The sequence below is a fragment of the Meleagris gallopavo genome, chromosome 12, assembly GCF_905368555.1.
Source record: "Meleagris gallopavo chromosome 12, MGAL_WU_HG_1.1, whole genome shotgun sequence".
Classification (NCBI taxonomy): Eukaryota; Metazoa; Chordata; class Aves; order Galliformes; family Phasianidae; genus Meleagris; species Meleagris gallopavo.
Window position 1 is genome coordinate 11,889,832 of NC_139415.1, and position 22,194 is coordinate 11,912,025.

Genomic DNA, 22,194 nt, shown 5'->3' on the forward strand with positions numbered 1-22,194 from the left:
GAGACGCTCATGCAACCACAGTCCCAGTTTTACTCCTGAGGGTAGAAATGTGAGAGCAAAACTGCTTTCTCCATCAGCTTTTCTCTCTCTTCCCTCTGGCAATGGCAGCCTCACAAGTTCTTGGGGTCTGGAGTATCTTATGCATGACATGACTACTAGGAGGTGCTGGGAAAACCCCAGAAATCGCTGATAATGATCACCGCTGATAACAAGTACAATCAGAGGACACTGCTCTGATCCGGTGCAAATGAAGGCTCTCCTTTGTCAACGTGTTGTCATTACTTCCTCAGTTTGAGGGCTCAAGGAGGGAGGCTACAGTGTTGAGAAAACGAACCCTGAGAAGGTGAGGAAGAGAGTAAAATTAAAAATCTTAGCACTTCATTGCTCTTTCACCAGAAAATCCCTTCTTCTAAGTAGCCCCTGTATTCAACTGCCAGAGGCCACTAAACAATGTGGTTTTTCCTGCTGCCTGTGGTGAACTCCACTTTGGGAAGGAAAATAAATAAGTAAATAAAGAATGAAATAAAACTTATGGCTGGCTGCCTTGCAGTTTACAGCTCCCTAAAGTCTGCGTTGGCCTTTGTTCTTCATGAAACATAACTTTTGAAAGCCTAGAGAGACTTTCGGCTGCCAAAGTGGTTTGGTAAACATTGGCTTAGAAGAAGAGATTTGCCTACTTCACCTGCTTCTAAAAATCACTAAGGCACTCATTATTTCCGTTCACTACAGTTTATTCCTACCTGTTATAATGCTGTTACTCTGAATATAGCTTGTGTCACAGGAAGGAAAGTGGAACTGATTGAACAGACTCTGGAATGACCTCGTTCTCAAAAATGTATCTCAAGGAGAGAGCGATGCTCCTGACATGCTATTTAAAAGAAAACTGATGCTTAGCTAACAGTCCATAAAGAGAAGTGCTGCTCTTGTTTAATGGTATTTCCCAGGGTCAATAATTGCAGCACACAAGTAACCACAGTAACTTTGCACAGGAAAACTTGCACAATATCTCTGTATAGTTAGGACAAATTGTGAACTGTTCTTCCCTGCACAAGCTTGAAAAGGCTGTAGTTACACATATTCCTCAGTCTCTAAAAAGTATCTTTCTACACACCTTTAAGAGTGCAGTTAAGCAGGCCACCCTGGCTCCACACTGACTGTTTCTCTCACACTGAGAAAACTTTTGCTGCCCCTGTGCTGTTGATTTAAGAGACTTCTGTGGCAATCTGACAACTCCAAAAGACTCAGACAGGAAAAAAAGGATTTAGCCCTACAAATACCGTTATTTGAACTTCTCTTTCCACTGGCTAAAGATGAGTTCAGTGTAAAAAGAAAAGAAAAATGAAAGAAACACAGACTTGGACTTTCAGAACAGCTCAGCATTTCTCTAGTCCTGCTTTAGTTTATGCATGTTAAGCCCACTAACCATCAGAGCACTTCTGGAAGTCTAAGTGCAACTGTTCAGCTAGGCTCTGAAGTACTTCTTAGAGGAAAATGGTATGTGCATTATAATGTGTAACATACTATATAGTAAAAACAGCGACTGTGCTCTTTTGCAGATCTTACATATACATTTTAAAGTGGTACAGAACTCAGCTGTTTTGTTCTGCACAGGTTCCCCTAATCATTTGTTTGGTTTTGATCCATCTGGATTTTTACCACAGAATTTTGCTTTGAGTTTTCAATATGAATAGAGGAAAGCTCTGCCAAAACCACATCATATTCAAACCACAGGAAGCCATGAATTTGGCACTGTTTTAACATGGAAGCTGTAAACAGCATGCAGGTTCACTCAAAACTGGTTCACTGTCCTTTGAGTTATGAAACACAACAAAACTTCCAGCAAGCCAGGTCAGAAGTCTGAACTACTACAGCAAGGAGAAATTATGTGTCTTCAACATTAATCAGGATTTGGTTATATGTAATGCTCTCCTAGTTATATTTGTTTTGTTTTTTTTTTTTTTTTTTTCTTTTAGCTATAAACACATTACATGGAAGAATAAAAAGAGACGCTGAGCTTTCCCCTTTCCAATTTTGAGTTAAAATAGGATTTAGTTACTTCTCATAGCTCTGACATATGCATATTCTATTAAAGAGAGGATAGTTCCCTACTGGCAGCCCCAAACATGAATAACTGTAAAAGCCAGAATTATACTACAAGTATAATATAGTTTTCTGCGTTAAATAACACATTGTCAACTGCAGCTAACTTACGCCACTGTTACAGGAGCAGAACTCTTGTTTAAAATCCACATCAGACTTTCAGCTGCCAAACACTAGATTTTTTTTTTCCAGGATTCCCGTTAGAAAACCACAAGGAGCTTTTATGAAAATGGAAAAGTCTGAAGGATGATTTTTGCCTTCAAAATAAACACTGTCATAAAGAAATACATATTTGTAAAGAAGTCACAAGTTCAGAGGACGAAGGGAAAACAATCTAGATTTCCAGACGATGCCTGAAAACAATTCAGCTTCCAAACCTACCCAAGCCAGAAGTTTGAAAAAAGAGCTATACGAAAATGATTTGACTCAAGTCAAACAAAATGTAGTAATACAAAAGATGGCTTATATTACTTCAGTGCCTGCAAGAAAAAGGCATTCTAATCTCAGTGAACTCAATTTTTAAGAGATTTGTAAAACAGTTGTTTGAGTGTCAGAAAACCTCAGCAGGGATCTGTAATACAATGAACCACACTTTGGACAAATCTGACCTGTCATAGAGTTTTCAGATGTACAGAGCTGCTCCCGTAGCTTTTCCACATCATCTGGGTGAACCTGTTCATATAATGTGCTGCCAAACCATTCGGACTGCGGCTGGTTGAGCACGGGAGTCACTGAGTCCGATACGTAGATGACTCTCCCAGTCTCAGCTGCAACCACAAACAGGAACCCATCTGCAGCCTCCAGGATAAGATGTTTCAGTTCCTTCCAAGGAAGGGATTTGATTAGAAGGACAGCATGAAAAAGAAATTAAATAACACATCTGCCAGTGCCAAAGAATATTACTTTTTAGAGACTTTAGTAGATGATCAAAACACTGGGAGAAGTTTTCTTCGTGGTACTAAAATAATAGCACATTCAAGTTTGCAGTAAGACATAAACTGACTTGTTAGTAACAACCAAAATTTTGTTTTCCTTTACTGCCTTTCATCAGGTGATCTCAATTCTCATTAGGAAAATTAACTAAGTAAAACTTGCTATATGTTGCATGATTGGTATCTAATGTTAGAAAAATAAAAAGTAATTTAAGAGTACTGAGGAAATTAAGGACTATAACTCATATGGCAATTTCATCCTTTAATTACATGTCCTGGATAATTTAATTGGAAAGAAACGAACAAGCTCTCCTGTCCGTTTTTGTGGATTTTTTTTCCCCTCGGGATAAGCTCTGTTTGTAAATTAAACAGTCACTAGATGGGACACAGAAACTGTAACACAGGCAAGGAGAGGAATCCCCAGTCTCTTCTCCCTTCAGGATGTTTGAGTACAAGAAAGTTGCATCATTTCTTTTTTTCCTTTTCCAATCTGCCCTGCACTTTCAGATACCTACTTGGTCTAGACACTTAACAGCTTGACATGCATATGCAAACAGCTGACTGCATGCATAATGTGGATGTGCTACCTTTGATTAACAAAGCTTGAAAACTTCTCATGTGAAATGATGACAATTATTACTCCAATTCATAGAAAACAAGCTTCACAGCTCTTGCTTGGTGGCTCTTGTGAATGCAAGGGCTTGCTAAGATAGAGCAGTGAGTTACTGCATCTGGAACTCAGAGCTTTGGATAATCCATACCCCAATTCAGGTAAGAGAGCGAGCAAGTGGCAGATACTACCTGGTAAGGTGAGGATTATAACCTGATGAATTCTGCTAAGGCCCCCAAAGAATGAATAACACATCTCGAGAAATACTTAACAAACTGAAGACTACTGCTGGCTTCAACTTTTTCATCAGAAAGAAAGTACACCAATTCTGAACATCGTACTAAATAAAAAACTCACTGCTGCACTATTCAAAGGATAATGTGAGCTGCTTTGAATATATTATTAACAAAGATTAAAATAAGTTCTGTCATTCTGCAAGGTTCAAAAAACAAATTGCAATGTTAAGTAAGCAAGGTATCGTACCTTGCAAAAAAAGCATCTGAATGGCACAGCACCTCCAGAGGCACACTTTAGGAAAGCCAAAATAAGTAGAGATGTGAATACTGACAAGTCAGCAGCAGCTGCTGTTTCTCTAACAGAAAAAAAGTATTGCTTCTAGCCATAACTTACACATGTAAGTACTTAAATTGTTCAGACCACAAAAATGCACATTACACCCATAGGACTTCACAAACAGCGAAGACGGTAGGAATTTCTAGTGCATTGAGTCAAACGCAGTTTTTCTTCAAGTACTGGGTGCACCTTCCCTCTTGCCCTAGAAACGTAATCAGTAAAGTACCCCAGATGTTACAGATGGGATTCATCACAGCCCAGTTCAGCCGCCTAGAACTCCTTACAGAGCCTAAACAACCACAAACCAGAACAAACACATTTGTGAAAAGATCTACCTGTTCCGTAAGAAACGATGGCTTGTAAGCTCCATCAGTAGATTTGTTCCCAGTGCCCCTCATTGATTTCATGTGTGAAACAGCCATCCGAAGGATTGTCAGCTTGTCAGGCTTACGAGCCAATGCGCTACATGTGGGCACCATGTCAGACAGCTCTGTGATGTACTGCGTCATCTTATTTCTTCTGCGTCTCTCAATTTCACTGTGATTCTCCCTGATCGTTCAGAGAAACACCAAACCAACAGAAAAGTAGACATAATCAGTGTGAAATTTTCAAATGGAGGTAAGAGATCATAATACTTTGCACTTGTTTTTAGTTATCACGTCAGGAGAGTACCGTGCTTTACAAAGCTGAGCACTGTTATCTCTCAGTTTATAGCCAGAAAATCCAGGCCACAGAAGGACGATTTGCCTATAGCTGTGGAAGAACTCAAATTTCTATCCTGTTGGTTTCTGGCCTTAATCTCTTAATCTGTTTAGTTTCCTTTGGTTTAAGGACAAATAATAGAAGTAGAAAGATTTGAGGTACACCTGCCAAAGTCCTGAATTTGCTGAAGGTGATGCACACACACCTTCCAGACCTTGCTCAAGATGTTGGCTATGCTTATAAGAGGCCTCCTTTAGAGGAAAGCTCTCACTAGTATAACTGGATCACGTCTCATTATGTAGGGGAAAAAACCCTGTGTCCCAGCTGAAAACACCCACTTAATGACCACAAAGATCTCCATGTCCTCTAATACTGTGTGCCAAGTCCAGCCTCCCAGTACGAGGCCTCACGCTTGCAGGGAGATGCTGTAGGATGAGACTGCAGGACTGAGGCCATATATGGTGTAACACTACATTAAATAAATAGGTATATATATATATAAAAGAAATACAAAAGACAGCAAGTAAACATTTGGCTTATCAGACATAGGTCAGAATTGAGGACAAGAACAAACTAACACAGCAGGGAAGTAACAGTGACAATACTTAATGCTGCCCCGCTACAGGCTGAGCTCCGATGTTCTCATCCTTTATAGAAAACATATGACTGAGTTGGTGAGCCAACTCTGAGAATTCTCAAAACTGACAGTCACCAAAGCCTGCCAGAATTGAAGATCTCAGAGTTCAGTTTTCTCTTACTGTAAATCACCACTGTCTGATCACTATCAAGGAATTACACCAGTACGTACAACTGAGAGAGACGGTCCAAAGAGACCTGAAATTCTTCAGTGCCTAGCACTTATTTTTCACATACTGTACCTGTCAGATGGCAGCTAAATACAAGTATACAACAGGTATGTGATGCTTCAGATATCGAAGCAGCATCTTCCACTGATTTCAATGAGCTCTGCATGGCATTTTCTTGTGGGATCTCTGGCTGATCCAACAAGATGACATGGTGATCACATGGAGAGTCCACCAACACTGATCAGTATGATAAACACAACTTTAAAAGAAATTCCAGCATTCTTTGAAATTGAATATTACGAAGAATGATCATGAAAGGCTTGGCACATTTTGCAGTAAGTTTAATAGTAGAGCCTTTTCTTAAAATGACAAGAAAAATCCAAGCTGTAATATGCTGCTTTCTGAAATAAAGGAATGCATGGGCTTGCCCTACTTTACAGCATATATCCTCCTTCCTGCACATAAAAGTGTTAGATGCAAGAAGCACTTTCTACAGGAATGCTATGTGTTAGGGCTACAGGCATTTACTATTCCTACTGATGCCTACGCTACTACACCAATACTCATGAAATCAAGGAATGTACGCCTGCAGTGACAGGCCACTGTGTTTTAGTAAATTATATGCAGCCCTTTGGAAAAGGTCACTACTGATTTAGCTATTTGTTACAACTTAATAATGAAACTTTCCACTTCAAAGGGCTGACACACAGCCTTTGCGTGGTCTGTACATCTGTGGGAGAGAACAGAGCCTGTGAGAGCTGGACTGTATGCACACAAAAGCAGAACATCTTGTGTGACAACGTGCATGTACGTAAGAGCATGTGTGTACAACTCGGCGTATATATATGCAGATAAATATGGACAAAAGAAAGAAAAATGCATTTTTACATGATGAAAGCTTGATCTAAGTTCAGCATTTTAACAGAAATGGTAACTGAGAGACAAAAAACACAAATATTCAACATATATTTTACATTTACAAATATATATTCCCCTATCTGCCACTAAATTATCTTGATACTCTAATCATTATAAACAACTATTATAAAGAACAAACACACAGCAAAAGAAAGAGAAGAAAAACAAGAATAGTCAATAGTCCAATTTTTTTATGATCATAAAAAGTAATGGCACGTTAACCAGTTGGCTATGAAAGGGATCAAACAAACAAAACTCTGAAAGTTTCCTGAAACTAACTCAAACTTAAACTCCTAAAAGACAGATTGTGTTCCTTTTCCAAAAGGGCCTGCCCATGGAACCCTGGCATTCATAAACATGCATACAGTATGATGTCCTAATTCTGTAATTTCTAACTCTGTTTTTGCATGGAAGTTTTGGAGGAACATTACATTTTGAGAGATTGTGGGAGCTGATTCAAACCCACGAAGGTCCAAGGTTAGACTTCAAGAATTTTTAGATCAGCCAACCCTTTTTACTTTTTGATCAGTCAGAAGGGCATCACAGAAAACAAAAATGGGAAAAAATCACTTTTGATTTTCCTTCTTTGTACCTGGCCATCCTTTCTGTGTCAGCAGTACTTTGATCATCTTCCCACCTAGAAACAAAATAACCAGCTCTCTAAGCTAAGGCACACATACTGAGATGTTTTGGATATGACCATTCCCTTCTTTTCTCTCGGCAGGAGACCTCTCAGGACCATGCCTACCTTGCAAACTTTTCCTTATCACCAGTTATTTGATCACCATCATACCTATAAACAGAAGACAGTAAGTAAATTCACAAGGGTTATACATTTATGAAAGTCAACACGCAGCAAAAAGCAAAGAGGTTCACAACTGCAAACTATTACAAAAAACAGCAAGAAAAACAAGGGCATGAAAACGATAAAGCAAAGAAACTATGGAGTCTAATGGAACTTCCAAGCCATGCCAGTTCAAAAACTTCCTTTGTACATTTAAAAAAAAGATACATTTCATTGGATTTATGCAAACACTAACATACACTCATCACTTGGGAAACTTCACAACCAGCACCATTACAGAAAACACCACTGAGCTTCTATCGACAGCAGCCCATGAAATATTCATTGCTATGTTGGAAGTGAGAGTTATCTTTTCCAGATTGCAACCACAACTCAGCAGAGGGCACTGATGGTCTACAGATAACACGGCAGGGCAGAGAGACATACACTTAAGTGCAATGCATTATACAGAGATGCCTTCAGAAAAAAAGCTCTAGTAGCTATCTACACTGTACCACTTGCTGGAAAGACTGGCAAAAGCTGGGCAGGTGTGAAACTGCTGGGTAAATAGAAGTGAAATTATAACTGGCTTAGATCCCTAAAAGTAAGCAGATACCTCATTCCTTTCTGAATTAACACAAGTCTGATGCCTAAACAGATACTTGCAGCAAGTCAACGAGGATATCCAGATCCATGGGACTTCAGCCCCATGTGATTAAACTTTCACTCTTTCTGATGTGTTGTCCCAGAGACAGGCAGCAATGCGATATTTCATTGAAAAATAGTATGTTCCTCATATTCTTTTCCTATGAAAGGCATCAAGCCTTTGAAATTAATTTTGCTAAAGCAGTTACAAAAAGACATATTTTTGCACCTTGAAAAATATATTTGGAGAAATCAAAACTCTTGCTCCAAAACAGAAAATGTAGGTTCTTTAAAACACAAAAATAAAACAAAATAAGCAAATGGCTTTTCTAGAACTGAGACTGCTCAATAGCAAAGTCAAATTTTCTATCAGAATTACACCTTCTAAAACAATGTAATTTATTGCCAAAGAGAGCCTATGGAGCTTCCACATATTACCTGGTAAGTAAAGATGGTGTAAGAAAGCATCTTTTCTGTTCTAAAATACTAATTATTTTTCTTTTTTTCTTCACAAATGAGCTGAAAGTAATTTTAAGTAGTCAAAACATACAAAATCTTCTATGAGACTTATTTTCCTTCCTCATTAAATCTCATTCACACTCTCACGCCAAAGCATGAGACTTGAGCTGCACTCCTTTCTACATTACATTTAGCACTCACATCCTCAAAACATTCAAGTGAAAAGTCACTTTCTTCCACTTGACTCTGCCCACAGAACATACGGTGCTCTACGAACTTTAAACAGATTCGATGAGGAATTGCCATATGCCATTAGGTGAGAAGTACATGCATCTTCATGTGCCCACGACAAGCCATGCAGATACCTGACCTGGCTGGGAACTCTCTGAGAAGTAAGGTGTGTTAACCCATATGGAGCACCATGCTAACACCATTATCTACAGAACTGCCCTAGCTTGGGGTTTGCCTGCTCACCCTCATCTGGCTGGTTGCTCAAGATGCTGCTGCCTCCACTACTCTTTTTTCCCTTCCAGCCCCACAGCTGATCTCTGAGTGGATCCTTTCTGAGGTACTCCATCTCTGCACTGTTCTTCTGTACCCTCCCCAAAAGTAGAACCATCTGGGATTTCTACAGCGTTTAAGATTTAAAAATCACATTTTGATCTAGCATCTAAAATCAGAGACGTAGCACAGCACATCATACTTCTGAAAAAAAAAAATTATGGAACTGGCTCTCCCCCCCAAATTTTCAAAGGCTGAAGCCAGGGCAGAGCCAGACAAAAGCGTGCGTAGCACTGTGTCTAGAAACAATGACGCTTGTACAGGCACAAATTAGGCCTTATTAGTCATGAATCATCAGCAGGTATCTTCTAGAAAACGTTCGGACTAGCCCTCAGACCATCAGTTTTAGAACCACAGACTGGAACGTTTTCAGTAAATGATAACAGCTGAACATGCGTGCAGCTGGTCCCATCCAAAGGTTACACTACAGTGTTACAGCACATCTTCAGCATACTTTTCTTTCAGACTGGCTAGGATGATAATGTTAAAACCCTGTAGTGACAGCTGTGCTTGAATATGGCTGCAGCTATATAGCTGCAATTACAATTTGAGTGATTAGCAGTTATCTGTAGGCCTCAAAGCACCTATTCCAAGAGTAGCCACTTGGTTTCTGACAAAAAAATGCAGATAGTGTGATCAGAACAAAAGTGAAAAATGGCAATGATGCTTTAAAGCTTGTTTTTATTTCTAGCATAGAATATTCCATGTTAACTATAATATTTTTTTGGCAATTTTTTACTATCCAGTTACACCTAATGGTACGTAATGAGCTTTAATCTCAAAAAAAAAAACAATCCGCGCCTCTAGGATCTGTCGTATTGTCTTAACAAGAAGTTAACATCTGATCTAAGTTCAAAATAAAATTCATTTTCAGTAGCAGAAAGACAACTTCAGCAATGTCAAATAACCAAAGTTCATTTATAGCAGCTGAAATACTAAGCTATGTCAAGTAAGAAAAACTGCAATTTTTAGCTGCAGATGAAATTATTATTGACACAAGCATACTGTCAGCTTTGCAAGCCAATAGCTACACTGAGCAAATTTCTGCCAGTATGCCTAATCTGCAGAGGAAGCAGGTAAAAAGCTAACTAGAATTTAAGACAAGTTGTTTGGCTATGGGCTGAAGAAGTTGCCAACAGACTTTAAAATAGCAGCACTGAGAAAGCTGTCTTCCTCCACTGAAAGAGTCAACAATTGGCCAACTCCTTATGAAGGCTCACCTTGAAAATTTGCTGGGTCCTTCCCCATCTTCATCATCAAAATCCATTCTGTAAAAGGAAGATTTCCAAATATGTAATCATGAAATTGGCAGTGGTGATATACACATTCAAGCCAGCAGTTCTCAATCTTGTTTAGTTTGTATTTTAACTGGAGGTGTTAATGACCATAGATTCAGTCTCATACATGCTCTCCAGATCCTCTGAAAGTAGCTCAGGATAGAGCCAGGAATACAAGGAACACAAGTTAATAAACAGCAACAAATAAACCCTCACTCTGGTCTGCTCTTCAAAAATCTGCACCACCTACATTAACAAATAATAGAAAATATTGGACAAGTGCAGCTCCTGTGAAGCAGTGATAAGAACTCTCTCTTAGGCCTGATAGAAGCCTTCAGAAATCAGTACAGACTCCACAAAAGAACTGAAATTCTGCCTAAAGAACATAAAGTTCTGCAGGTACACACTGTTTTTATCCATTTTAAAGATGACATTGGAGGTAGAGCAGAATAAACTCCCAGCCTCTCTGCTGAGAGGATTACATACTTTGCTTCTATTGATTTTAAGTGTGATACATTCTTTAGCCCCATACTACCACATTTCACAAGAATTGCCAGCCAGCCTGTGGATGGCAATTACATTGCAGTCCTCATCTAGGCCACACTGAAGTGACTTATGGGTCTACCTAACTTACCTTCCTCGTGTCCAATACCTCCTTAAGTCAACAGAAGAGATGAGCTTTTCCTTGGGCCAAATCCCAGCCATCCAGCTGGGCTGCTCTGGGGAGCCACAAAAAGCAGGAACCTTTCCTTGCTTGTAACCAGTGAGACTGGGAAGATCAACCTCCTAAAGTAGCCAACTACATTACTCTCCTATGTCAGGCAGCATGATCATCTCCTTCCTGTTGATGTTAAGTTGCTACGAATTCTGTAAAAGTAGTAACGTTTCCAAGCATTTTACACCTCTACAAAGAAGTGGATGAATAGACATCCCATTAATAACAGAGGTGACTTTGGCATTACATCAGCCTAAGAACCAAGCCAATATAAAATTTTCAGATACAATTATTGTATTGGTATATTAATTTTTATAAGGAAGTATGTTAGTATGACGGAGATTTGAGCAGCCACATAAAAGTAATTCATGTAGACTGAAAATCATAGTTTCATTTTATAAAGGGTTTTGTTGAGTTTCTTCACATTCTAAGTTTTCTAACATTTCAGCGTAATAAATTTGATATAATTACCAATTCAATGTCTCTACCACTTCACGTTAACAATAGGTATGACATACTAGCTGCAAAACTCTGCAAAGTGACAATGATATTTATCTCAATATTAAAAACCGTTTCAAATTAAAAATTAAGATTTGTGTGCTCAGAGTGTGGGAACATTGGTGTAAGAACTCTTCATAATTAAATGAACATACAGCAGTATACGCTCCAGCTAGACAGTACAGCCTTGCTTCCTTATTTTGATATCAAAGACAGACTGGTCTATAAAAGATGCATCTGACTCACAGCAACCTACGTTCAATCAGGACACAAGCAGCAAATATGTAAAGGAATTGGAAACGGCAGAGTAATATTTTCCAGATGGCAATAGTGGTTATTCATTGCTGAAGGAAGCAGGGAGAAAATCATTTTCCCAAAGGAGTCTTAAGAAGAAATACATCTTTAATTTGGTTAAGTTTGATGAAATCATCATTTTCACAAGAAATTGCATTTTTGCTCACCCAATTATCACCAAATCCAGCCTGTAAATCACTTCCCTTGGCAGTGACCTTACAGCTGCGTTGTGCAGAACAACACCGACCTCCAGCGGCCAGCCACACGGCCTGTGCTACGCCAGGACCTTCCTCAGAGATTCAGCTGGGATGCATTCATTTTGTATTCCCTTTTTCTTCCGCTCCAATGCACTAGGATGATATGCCTTGGTATTTTCTTGGCTTCCAATGAAATACTTCAACTGAGTGCTAAGAGATGAGTTTCCCCGTCACCACACCAAATCAAATATTGGCTCTACTGCACTGAGTCTATTTTATTATTTCTAAAATGTAATACAGAAAATGACAGAGAAACCGATGAGAGCCTAAGGCTCAGTCTTGCTGCCCACGCTGTATGTACAGCCCCATTCACCCATTTGGAAGTAACTCATCAGTTTATCCAAGTGGCTGGATATCAGTTTCTCTTCTTATGAGATCCTGATCTGTCAACTTCTGTAGGTCATTCCTACCATATTTACAGTAGGTTCCCCACAGTCTCTACCAGATTGTAGCAGACTCAAGTCTTTAAGATCTTTGCTTTATAAGACTACTAGAAAATCACAACTTTTTTCCAAATGCAAAAAAATAATTACATGAAGTTCATAAAAATGTCAGTATTTGTAAAAATGGAAGTGTATCCCTGTCCCATTGTTGTTAATAAACAAGTTTCCTAATTTTGGTGTGCAGCATGAAATAAATCTCAGGTTTAAATCCAGTAGTTTCAGCTCCTTGACTGAATCACTGCATCTGCTTTATAGTAAGGCAAACTGAAAAATAGGGAATCAACTGCAACCTTTAGCTGTACACAGCAAGACACACCAAAATAACATTCCAACAAACTCCTCTACCCTGGCAGATAAGATCTTCTGTTCAGATAGAATATACTGCACATTAGCAGAACAGTGGAAGCAGCCTCAAAGAAGACAAATGGTATCATTTCAGAAGTTACTGAAGGAGTATCTTATCTTCATTTAAAATTCCCATTAAAAAGAGACTTTAAGAAAGAGCTGCACTGCATTCTTTTGTTTTGAAGAGTATAAATCGTGCTTTCCTTTTTCACATTGATCACATCAATCTGAAAGGAATTGACATATGAGGTACTTATTAAAATATATTTTCCTCAAGAAGACATGTGAGCAACATAAGTAATGTGACAAAAATATGCTCTTAATTTATATTTAATTAGAAGCATTTCCATACAAAAAAACAAACTAAAAAAAAAAAAAAAGAAAAAACACAAGGAGGTTCTGCACAGGTTAAAAAATGAGATGGGAAGGGATTTGAGCACTGAAGCAAAATGGCTATGTAAAATTCCCAAGCAGTGCTGAGTATGTTCAGCATAGAAAGGGGCAGAGTGGAGAGCTGAGGCAGCGCTGAGCTGTGTATGGGGTGTGCACTGCAGCCCTCGTGCAGTACGAGGTGGGGGGAGAGACGGGGGAGCGGTCAGACCTGCTCAGATCTCCCAGTTCTGCATTAGAGAAAAGACAGGAGCGTGTGATGGAATGGAACAGAACCAATGCAACTGTAAAAAAAACAAGAACTCAGACCTCCATGATTGCAGAAAAAGCCCCTTATCCTCCAATACAGCAAAGCCTAAAGAAAAAATACCTTACGTGAGGAAGTTACTGATCACGGCAATGTATTAGCTTACACACTACGAGGCTTCACTTTTTTTTCTATGAAGCACTCGGTATAATCTGTAGAAAGGAAAAATATTTTTCTGAGCTGTCAATGAAGCTGAATGCCTGCACCACAGAAACACCTCCTGGATAGCCAATGAGCTCAAACTGATCTACATTCAAGACCACGCAGCAATTATTCTGCCAGCTTGCCTCAGCAATTATGAGAAAAGAAACAATTTTCAGAGATAACTGAAGCTAGAAAAGACGACTGCGTTCAGAGCTATATTCCTTTATGCCTGACACAAAGCACTCATTTCTAAAATGCCCAAGGATTTAGGTGCATAAAGATGCACCACCAGGGCAGTAATGAAAGGACCAAGTGTTAGCTGCAACTTTGTTCAAAGAGACGCTACAAGGCATCAGACACAGCAGGCATTCTTTCCCTTCAGGCCTGAATACTGCACAGCAAAAGAAAAAAATGCACCCCCGGCTCAGGCTTGAAGAAGGGCTGCTGGTTTAGAGCCACAGTGCACAGATGAAACACCACAGTCTGGATATAGCTGCAAATTTATACTATCTTATTCACAGAATTTGCATATTAAATACATTTCAAATAATTTGATTTTATGTTCCTGCCGTCCTCCCTCACTCCCCTTCCTTGCAAATAGATTGAGGATATTTAAAATGCAGTATTTAAAGTACAGCCTTCAATTAATTATCAAATCAGTACCTAGTATAATCAGAAGATTTCACACTCAGCAGCATCAACCCTCTGCAACCACACTTTGCAAGCCAGTGTGCATACTTGTTGTGGCTTATGACGAAAAAAAAGAGGTAAGTATCCTTTAACCCAAAAGCATAAGCGTTATACATGCTATGTAGCAATAAAAAGTTGCTAATGCTCTATTTCTTCTTCTGAGGGCATGTTTGAACAGGCTTTGTCTCTAAAATGTTTCCCAACATAAACGTAATGTCTGTCAAAAACAGATTTTGGGTAATTTTTCCAAGCAATCTTATACAATTGGCTCAGCACATGGAAGCACACTTAAAGGGGAACAACCATCCTGTTCCAAAGGAAGCCCCTCCCCCAGACAACCCCCACAAGCCCAATTGTGTGCCCAAGCTAAGGTCCACGTTCTCCTTCCTCAACTCGTTCCAGGAGCAAGGCTCCAGCACTGCTCCTCGACCCAGCACCTAGGACTGGATGGCTCTCACAGGGAATCAGGGCTTCTCACCAGGTGCCTGTCAGTAAAGATTTTATTCACATTACCATTCATTCTGAGTCCTTCCACTGCAATGTTTAGGGCTGAATATAAAACTAATCGATCTCTTTTGCAGGCAGAATCGTACCAGAGAGAACTCTGGGAAAGAATCACCTACAGATCATTACTTGTGATAAAGCTTTTTTTTTTTTTTAAAAAAAAAAAAAGAAGTATTTTTGATAATATCAGAGAATGATTTGTTGTTCTTCTGTAGCTCTCAAGATGCCTTTCTTCTAATACAGATTACTATGATTCTATGAGTTGCACAGAACAACCTGATGTGGAAAAGCTATGGCTACATCACATCAACTTTTACATTTGGAAAAAAAGAGATTTTTTTTCTTTAGCAGAACTCTCATGTAGGTGAGGAGCTCGATTTGATTTGGGCTCCTTCTCCCCAAGCTGGAAAGACTCTGCTGCAGTTCCATTGAGGCTTAGAATGTCACAGACCACAAACATCGAACAGAGAGGCTGCTTATGCTTTCCATGTACCTGGGACTATATGGAAAGCATTCTCAACAGAAGGCATCTATTTGAGAGATTCCAGGTCCACTTTTCAGATGAAGTTGGATAGCAGGCACGCACAAGCAAAAACAAATCTTGCTACCTTTATTCATAAGATGAATTCTTCTTGAGATTAAACAGATGTAGGCAATGTGCAATCGTTACATGAAAAACAGCCACAGGATCCAAATTCTGCTTCTGGATGCTTTGCCAAATCCGAAAATCTTTTGAAGTGTGCAAAACAACGAACTCTTATCAGCAAGTTTGATCTTGCAGGAAGAGCAGATACATTGAAGAGAAAAACAGAACACCAGTCACTAATGCCACAAGACAGTTACCTACATCAACATTACATAATAAGCATACATACAGATGGATATTCTCAGTTTCAGCCCTGAAGACATGCCTTACCCGGAGCGTCGCTTTCCCCCTCTGGAAGGCATGGACCCTGCCATTCTCACTTGGCCGCTCGCCATCGGTGCCACTGGCAAGGCCACCGAGCCAGGAATATCGGATGCCATTTCTGTAAAACATAAGCAGGAAAAGAGAGAAAAAACCTTTAATCCATCACCCCCCCAAGGAGACAACGGCGGCGACAAAATTTGAGAAAAGCTCTTTCAAAAACAAGCAGGGAAAAGCTTTCCTTTTTTTCTCCTCTAGGAGAGAGAAATGCCTTCCCACCAAAGCCAAGCACATTTTCAGCCCCCTTACAACAAGTCTAGGTTTGTCAATAGCCATTAAGAGTGCCTTGGGAGGCAGATGAAAGAACACAGAGTACAGCAGGTCCCTCTGTATTTTAGTTTACTTGAGAATGCTACAGCTCAGCTTCTCGGATGGGCTGTCATATGAAGGCCAACAACCTCTCACAGTAGCTAAACTCCCCGTACAGATACACAGAGCTGCATTTCCAAGACAAATGTAGCTGTAGGTACTGAGAAAAATAAAACTTCAGAGACATCCCAGTCCGCCAAAGAAGTCAAGAGTTTAGAGTAGCAATGAATTTCCAGGTGATGCCTTTGTTTTTATTACTTATATTCTAGCATATTCCAAAGACCAGGCTGAACTCAGGAGAGCTGCAAGCCTTCCTGTATTTCAGCATGGCACTTGGTAGACTGACCCAAGCCCCAGACACAAGCATTCACCCCTCTGCCAGTGCTCCATCCCCAGAGGTGCTCAAGGCCAGGTTGGATGGGGCCCTGAGCAGCCTGATCCAATGCCTGATATTGTGGTTGGCAACCCTGCACGCTGCTGGGGGTTGGAACTGGATGATCTTTGAGGTCCCTTACAATCCAAGCCACTATATGATTCCATGATACAGCCCCATCTTAATGAGATCCTCACCCCCAAATCTCTGACCTGACAGATAGCAACAGCACACCTGACATCTTCAGAGCACTAAAGGCAAGTATTTTTACAACCTATTAGTGACAGTCTATTACAGTTTTGAAAAAGAAAAATGAACTATAACATGTTTATATCTTTTTCTCTTGTTCCATGGATTAAGCACATTTTATCTCTGTGCAACTCCTGTAAAGCATGCAAGCAATTAAAACTTTTTAAATCAGATAAACTACACTCGCTGTGGAGGTAAAAATCTACAGTCACAACATTTAATTATCATGAAAGAAACTGCATCTTCCGTCCAGCTTTTTTTTTTTTTTTTTTTTTTTTTTTTTTTAAAGTTGGCTGGAAATCCAGAGCTACAGATAAATATATCTGCTAATGGAAAGCAAATCTGCTCAAAAATCCTGCCATTCTTCCCAGCAGATAAGTACAACAGAACTTCAATTATGGAATCCATGTTTCCTTCATTATGTTTGGAGAGCACTTCATCTCTGCCACACTTTATATAAATTCATTATGCAGCATTACGCATTTCAAATAATAGCATTTTATCTGTTCAACGATTTCATGAATTTACTTTTATTAACTCCTTTTCAAATAAAAAGCAACAGCAAAATACCTATCCAATGTTTTTCAAAAAAGTGTGCAAGGACAAAGAAACCTCTGCCTAGATTACCATACCACAGAGCCCTGCTGTCTCTAAAGCTCCAGTACATGGAAACACTGCATTAATGTATATTAACATATTTCCATATAAATGAAAGCATGAGCATCTAAACAACCGATCAAACTATTTTCCGGAGAAAAAAAAAGTACTCGTAGCATTCTAACGCCGATAATTCACTTGTAGCATTCAAACTCACATTTCAGAATATAACCGGAGGTCATTTTGAAACACTCTGCTGACTCATTCATTAAAACAGATGGTAAAAACACCATAAATCTACCTGCAAAGTGTCCCTATCACTCAGAAACGCATTTTGGCATAAGTCATCAAGATTTTTCTTTTTAAGCAGTAATCATAAAAAAAAATTCAAATCAACTGAGTGGCATTTTAAGAGTGAAAGTAATCTTGTATTTGTAATTGGGATGAGAAATTCTTGTACCTTCATTTTCCTCAAGCATAAAACAAAACTGACAACAAACCAAAAGAAGGGGAGGATTCATCTCCTCTTAAAAGTCTAGAAGTAAGAGATGATTGTTGAAGGTAACTTTATTGAGCAATAAAACAGAAATGAAGCACCATCCAATGTACGTACATGCATCCAGATTACACTGAGTAAACCTCTTTCCACAGGTGCCTGATTCCTCAGGCGGATGCCTGAGCCAGCACTGCAGAACCAGGTGCTACGTTGGATAAACAATAATCAGATAAATAAATAAATCAAAGGATTATGTTCCAGACCCACGTCCACGCAGATGTTAATGCTGATGCCCACAGAAGTGCTTCAGCAATGAATGTTAGGAAACAAACTGTTCTCTTTCTGAGACTGGATCTTCTCAAGTGGACTTTCCTCCTGCTAACAGAAATAACACAAACAGTGCCTACTGTACCCAAAATTAAAACAAGAGTGTAAAGGTATGTGTTCAGAAAGTAAAACAATGAAACACTGAATGTTCAAGAAAAATCATCAATAACTATCACGGCAGTACTCAGAAAAATCATCTAAAAGAAGTTTCTTAGAGTTGAATGAACATTGCTTTTCTTCTGAAAAATATACACAGTATTTTGTGTCTAAGTTAGAAAGTGACCTACAGCTCTGCCAAAGAACACAGAAACGCTATTAAAATAGAACTCACCAGAACACACTTCAGTGGATATTCTTCCAGTTGCAGAGCAGACAACCTACAAGGCCTCACCTCATCGCTGTCCTGCCCGGCACAGGACCTGGCTCTGCCCTGCTCCTCACATCTACCCCACGGAGCCCTGAGGAGCCATGCTAACCCAGAGACAGCATCAGTGTGCACTGTAAAAGCAGCATTAGTTCTTCTCTTTCTTTCAGAATTAAATTTACTGCTGAAAACGTCAAGCCTTGATATTACACTTTCCTCCAGTGCTGCACATATGTCACTCCAAAATTATTTATGGATTTTTTTTTTGTGGGGGAGAAAAAAAAATAAAAGGAAAGCATACATTAAAAATAAGCAGATAAAATGTTGGGATTCAGCCTCAGGAAACTCCAAGCTCATCTCAAACTGTCGTAGAGATATAGCTGTAGGGATCAGCATACACCTCGCACAGCAAAAGGCACAAAGCGGCTCGGTGCTGTGTGGGGACACCTTGCAAGCACATGCAAATCCCAACCACGAGCACCACTGGAGGGGATAACAGCTGGATCCATCCGGACCTTCCTCTTAAATTTGAGATTATTAAATCAAGGCTCATTTACTTAACTTAAGAAATTAAACCCAAACCTCAAGCCCCTGGCCGAGAGGAGCTGTGACCCACTTAGGGACTTGGGATCTCCGACATTAACTTTAAGGACCAGCTCCAGGCTGCTCTGACAGGTCAGATATCACTGGGCATGCTCTGCTCCTCACAGGGCTCTTCTATCTCCCAGTATTTAGTGTAATAAACAGGATTAAAGTATATGATTAAACCGATAAGATTCTACTTATATAAACACAAATGTAACAGATTTCCACCTGCTTATCCATAGAATGACTGAGGCACCAATTACCTCAAAGGAAATGTAGATCTAAGGCTAACTGCAGAATTACGCACATACCCTCTCCCCTTACTAGCAACATCCACAGACATTTTATATGTTCTGAGAAAACAGATTTCAGAACCTTCTTCAGATACTGTATTTTTCATACTCTGAAGTCATTCAGGAGTTCGATGCATGTCAGCAAAGAGGTTCTGATTGCAGTCAGTCAAAGAGAGGGATTTCTGCCTAGCACAGAGACATTTAAGAATAAACCAAATCGTATCTCTTTTGAATATGGCAACGAACATACGAAGCCATCACATAGCCAAGAAAATTTCACAGAAACACCTATGCTAAAACCTAACTATATATTTAGTCATTGCATTTGCATGTTAACCACAGAGATTATAAAATGAGAGATCTCTTTCAGAGACCATAAAAACTACAGTATTTACATTCTTTTTGATAACTCTGCTAAATACTGTTTTATTGCATTTCATTGCCAGAGTCTTTAAATAGATTCCAGATCAGAAAGATCTGCTGCACTGAGAGAATAAGCAGGAAAGCAAAAACATCCCCTTCTATGCTCTTTAACACAATTCTCACAGCAAATAAATCAGGAAATACAATAAATCCCACCTTTAGAGAAGGCTCTTTCAAAGATGCTATTTCTTCCCTGTGAGCAACACCTTCCTGGAGAGGGATTTTATCCGCATATAAGAAGTGTCAGAAACCTCTGGGAAGAAATGTAGCAGCATTGGTATTCTGCTCAGAAAATGTCATCACAGATCTGTTTACCTTAACTGTGGACCATGATTCAGCCAGTGACAACCGCCTTGCATACTGATCAATTTATTTGCAGCAAAATTACTAACATTTTCTACTTTAACCATTTAGGTTCTGGAACCAGTTACTTAGATAGGGAGAGCTTTTAGGATTAATGGATAAATCTTGCTTAATTTTACAATTTTCCCTCTAGCAAGATACTCTGTATTCTGAGGGGGGGAGGCCCCCCTCATAATCTTGAAGAAAAATTAGGGCACAGTGAGTTGTTATCAAAGAAATGCTCCTTTCTTAAGAATTTTAATGAGATTTCTCATCCTTCTGCATCACAGGTGAATACTAAGGGGAAAAACGATGCAGTTAAGCCAGTCATTTGAGGGGACCAGCGAATTAGCAGACATAATCAGAAACCAGAAACAAGAGATGCCCTAGCTAATGGTCAAAGACCGCCGTCTTTGCCATGACCCCGGAAAAGGCACTAACAGCTATCAGGGCAATGCAGCAAATCTATCAGACATCTAATATGTCCTATCAGTAGACTGGGAGAACAGCAGGTGAAGCCAGAGGGCTGAAATTGTTTGCGGTGCTTCTGCAACTCATTGCTGTGCCCACAGGACCCACTGGGGAAGTCCTGGCCTCTCAGTACAAAGCACCTCTTCTGCATGCTTTGCAGTCCAGCACCATGAGGATGTGCAAAAGGAGGCAAGATGCAAACAAAAAAAATTAAAAGTAGACCCTGACCAGTAACATTTTGATCTACTACAGGGGAATTGCTCCCATCTAGTTTGGGGAAGAGAGGATGGTTACCTTCTTCATTCTTCCCACCTTCCTGGCAAACTGCCAGGACACCAATTCACCTTCTCACATATTCCCATGTATTTTTCCCTAGCTGTTTCTCCACGTCTCACTCATAATTCCTTGTTATCTCTTCTTGACCTATCCAATGTCTGTCTTAGATGAACTACTCCCCGTGCTCCATCTAATATGCTAGCAAATCCAACTTTGCTGACAAATCCTGCTAAACTTTCATACCTCCCCACCCACCCCCCAACAAATTAAAAGGGGCTGATGGAATTCCACATTTATTAAAACAAAAGAGACAGAAGCTTAGCTTACTTGAAGGGTCACAGTACAACTGCAGTCAACAGCAGTAGTATTGTTTGTGCTGTTTGAATCTGACCTCGCTGGTCTTAGGCCACTACATAAACAATAATGCACTGATAAAACAATTCATCACTTTATTCTGCCTTAATCTGCCCCAGTTTTATTGATATTATTTCAGTTGATATTAGTGACACATGGCAAATGTACTAATTAAATGATTCTGCATTACAAAAAAGTTAGGCTTCCCACACAATACATTATTTCAATTTAAAACGAACGGTGATCCTCCCTCCTCCTCTGACATTTGGTATTTGCCAAAAATAACTGCATAGTTATAAGTTGTATGCAAGAAACAGAAGGTAACATTCAAAGTTATTTTCTGTGATTTTTACTTACCGTGTCAAACCTAGCAAATACAACCCATGGCTCATTTTGTGTAGCAGAGCAGCCAAAGCTAACCCATTAGTAAACTCACAGTAACTGAAGAAGCATACGCCCAGCCTGGGCAAACAAAAAAGATGAAAAATAATTAAATGCTATGACCTTCCTTCAGTTTTCTCTGAGATAGATCACGCTCACTCCATTAATTCATCGTTTAACAAGTGTGTTTCATGTAGCTTGTTTTGGCTGGCTCTTGGTTAGAAATCCACATACAGGGCATTTTTTCTCCTTTTTAAAAGAAAATATTTGCTGTATGAAACACCAGGAGGTAAAGTGGAAGTGCAAGAGAAGCTGAAGCTATGCTGAAGCTGGGCACAACCACACTGAATTAGCAACCACCTGCACATGGTGCTGCCCCAGAAGATCCCACTGGTCAGTTAAAAGGGCTTGGTAAGATCCTGACATTTTGTTG

At 39.6% G+C, this 22,194-nt stretch overlaps 1 protein-coding gene across 4 annotated transcripts in view; it reads right to left on the minus strand.

Annotated features, from left to right (window-relative positions):
• The window catches only part of ARNT2 (aryl hydrocarbon receptor nuclear translocator 2), a 93,370-nt gene that overhangs the window by 57,515 nt on the left and 13,661 nt on the right, over positions 1 to 22,194 (minus strand). For 3 of the 4 annotated variants that reach the window (XM_085233630.1, XM_085233628.1, XM_085233629.1), the window contains exons 2-5: positions 15,871 to 15,982; positions 10,311 to 10,358; positions 4,551 to 4,764; positions 2,709 to 2,922 (exon numbers count right to left, since the gene is read on the minus strand). In XM_085233630.1, coding sequence (XP_085089756.1) covers positions 2,709 to 2,922; positions 4,551 to 4,764; positions 10,311 to 10,358; positions 15,871 to 15,982 — 588 coding nt within the window. Of the gene's footprint in view, positions 1 to 2,708; positions 2,923 to 4,550; positions 4,765 to 10,310; positions 10,359 to 15,870; positions 15,983 to 20,093; positions 20,241 to 22,194 lie in introns of those variants that run through there. The other variant, XM_010717466.4, reaches the window with a different exon arrangement.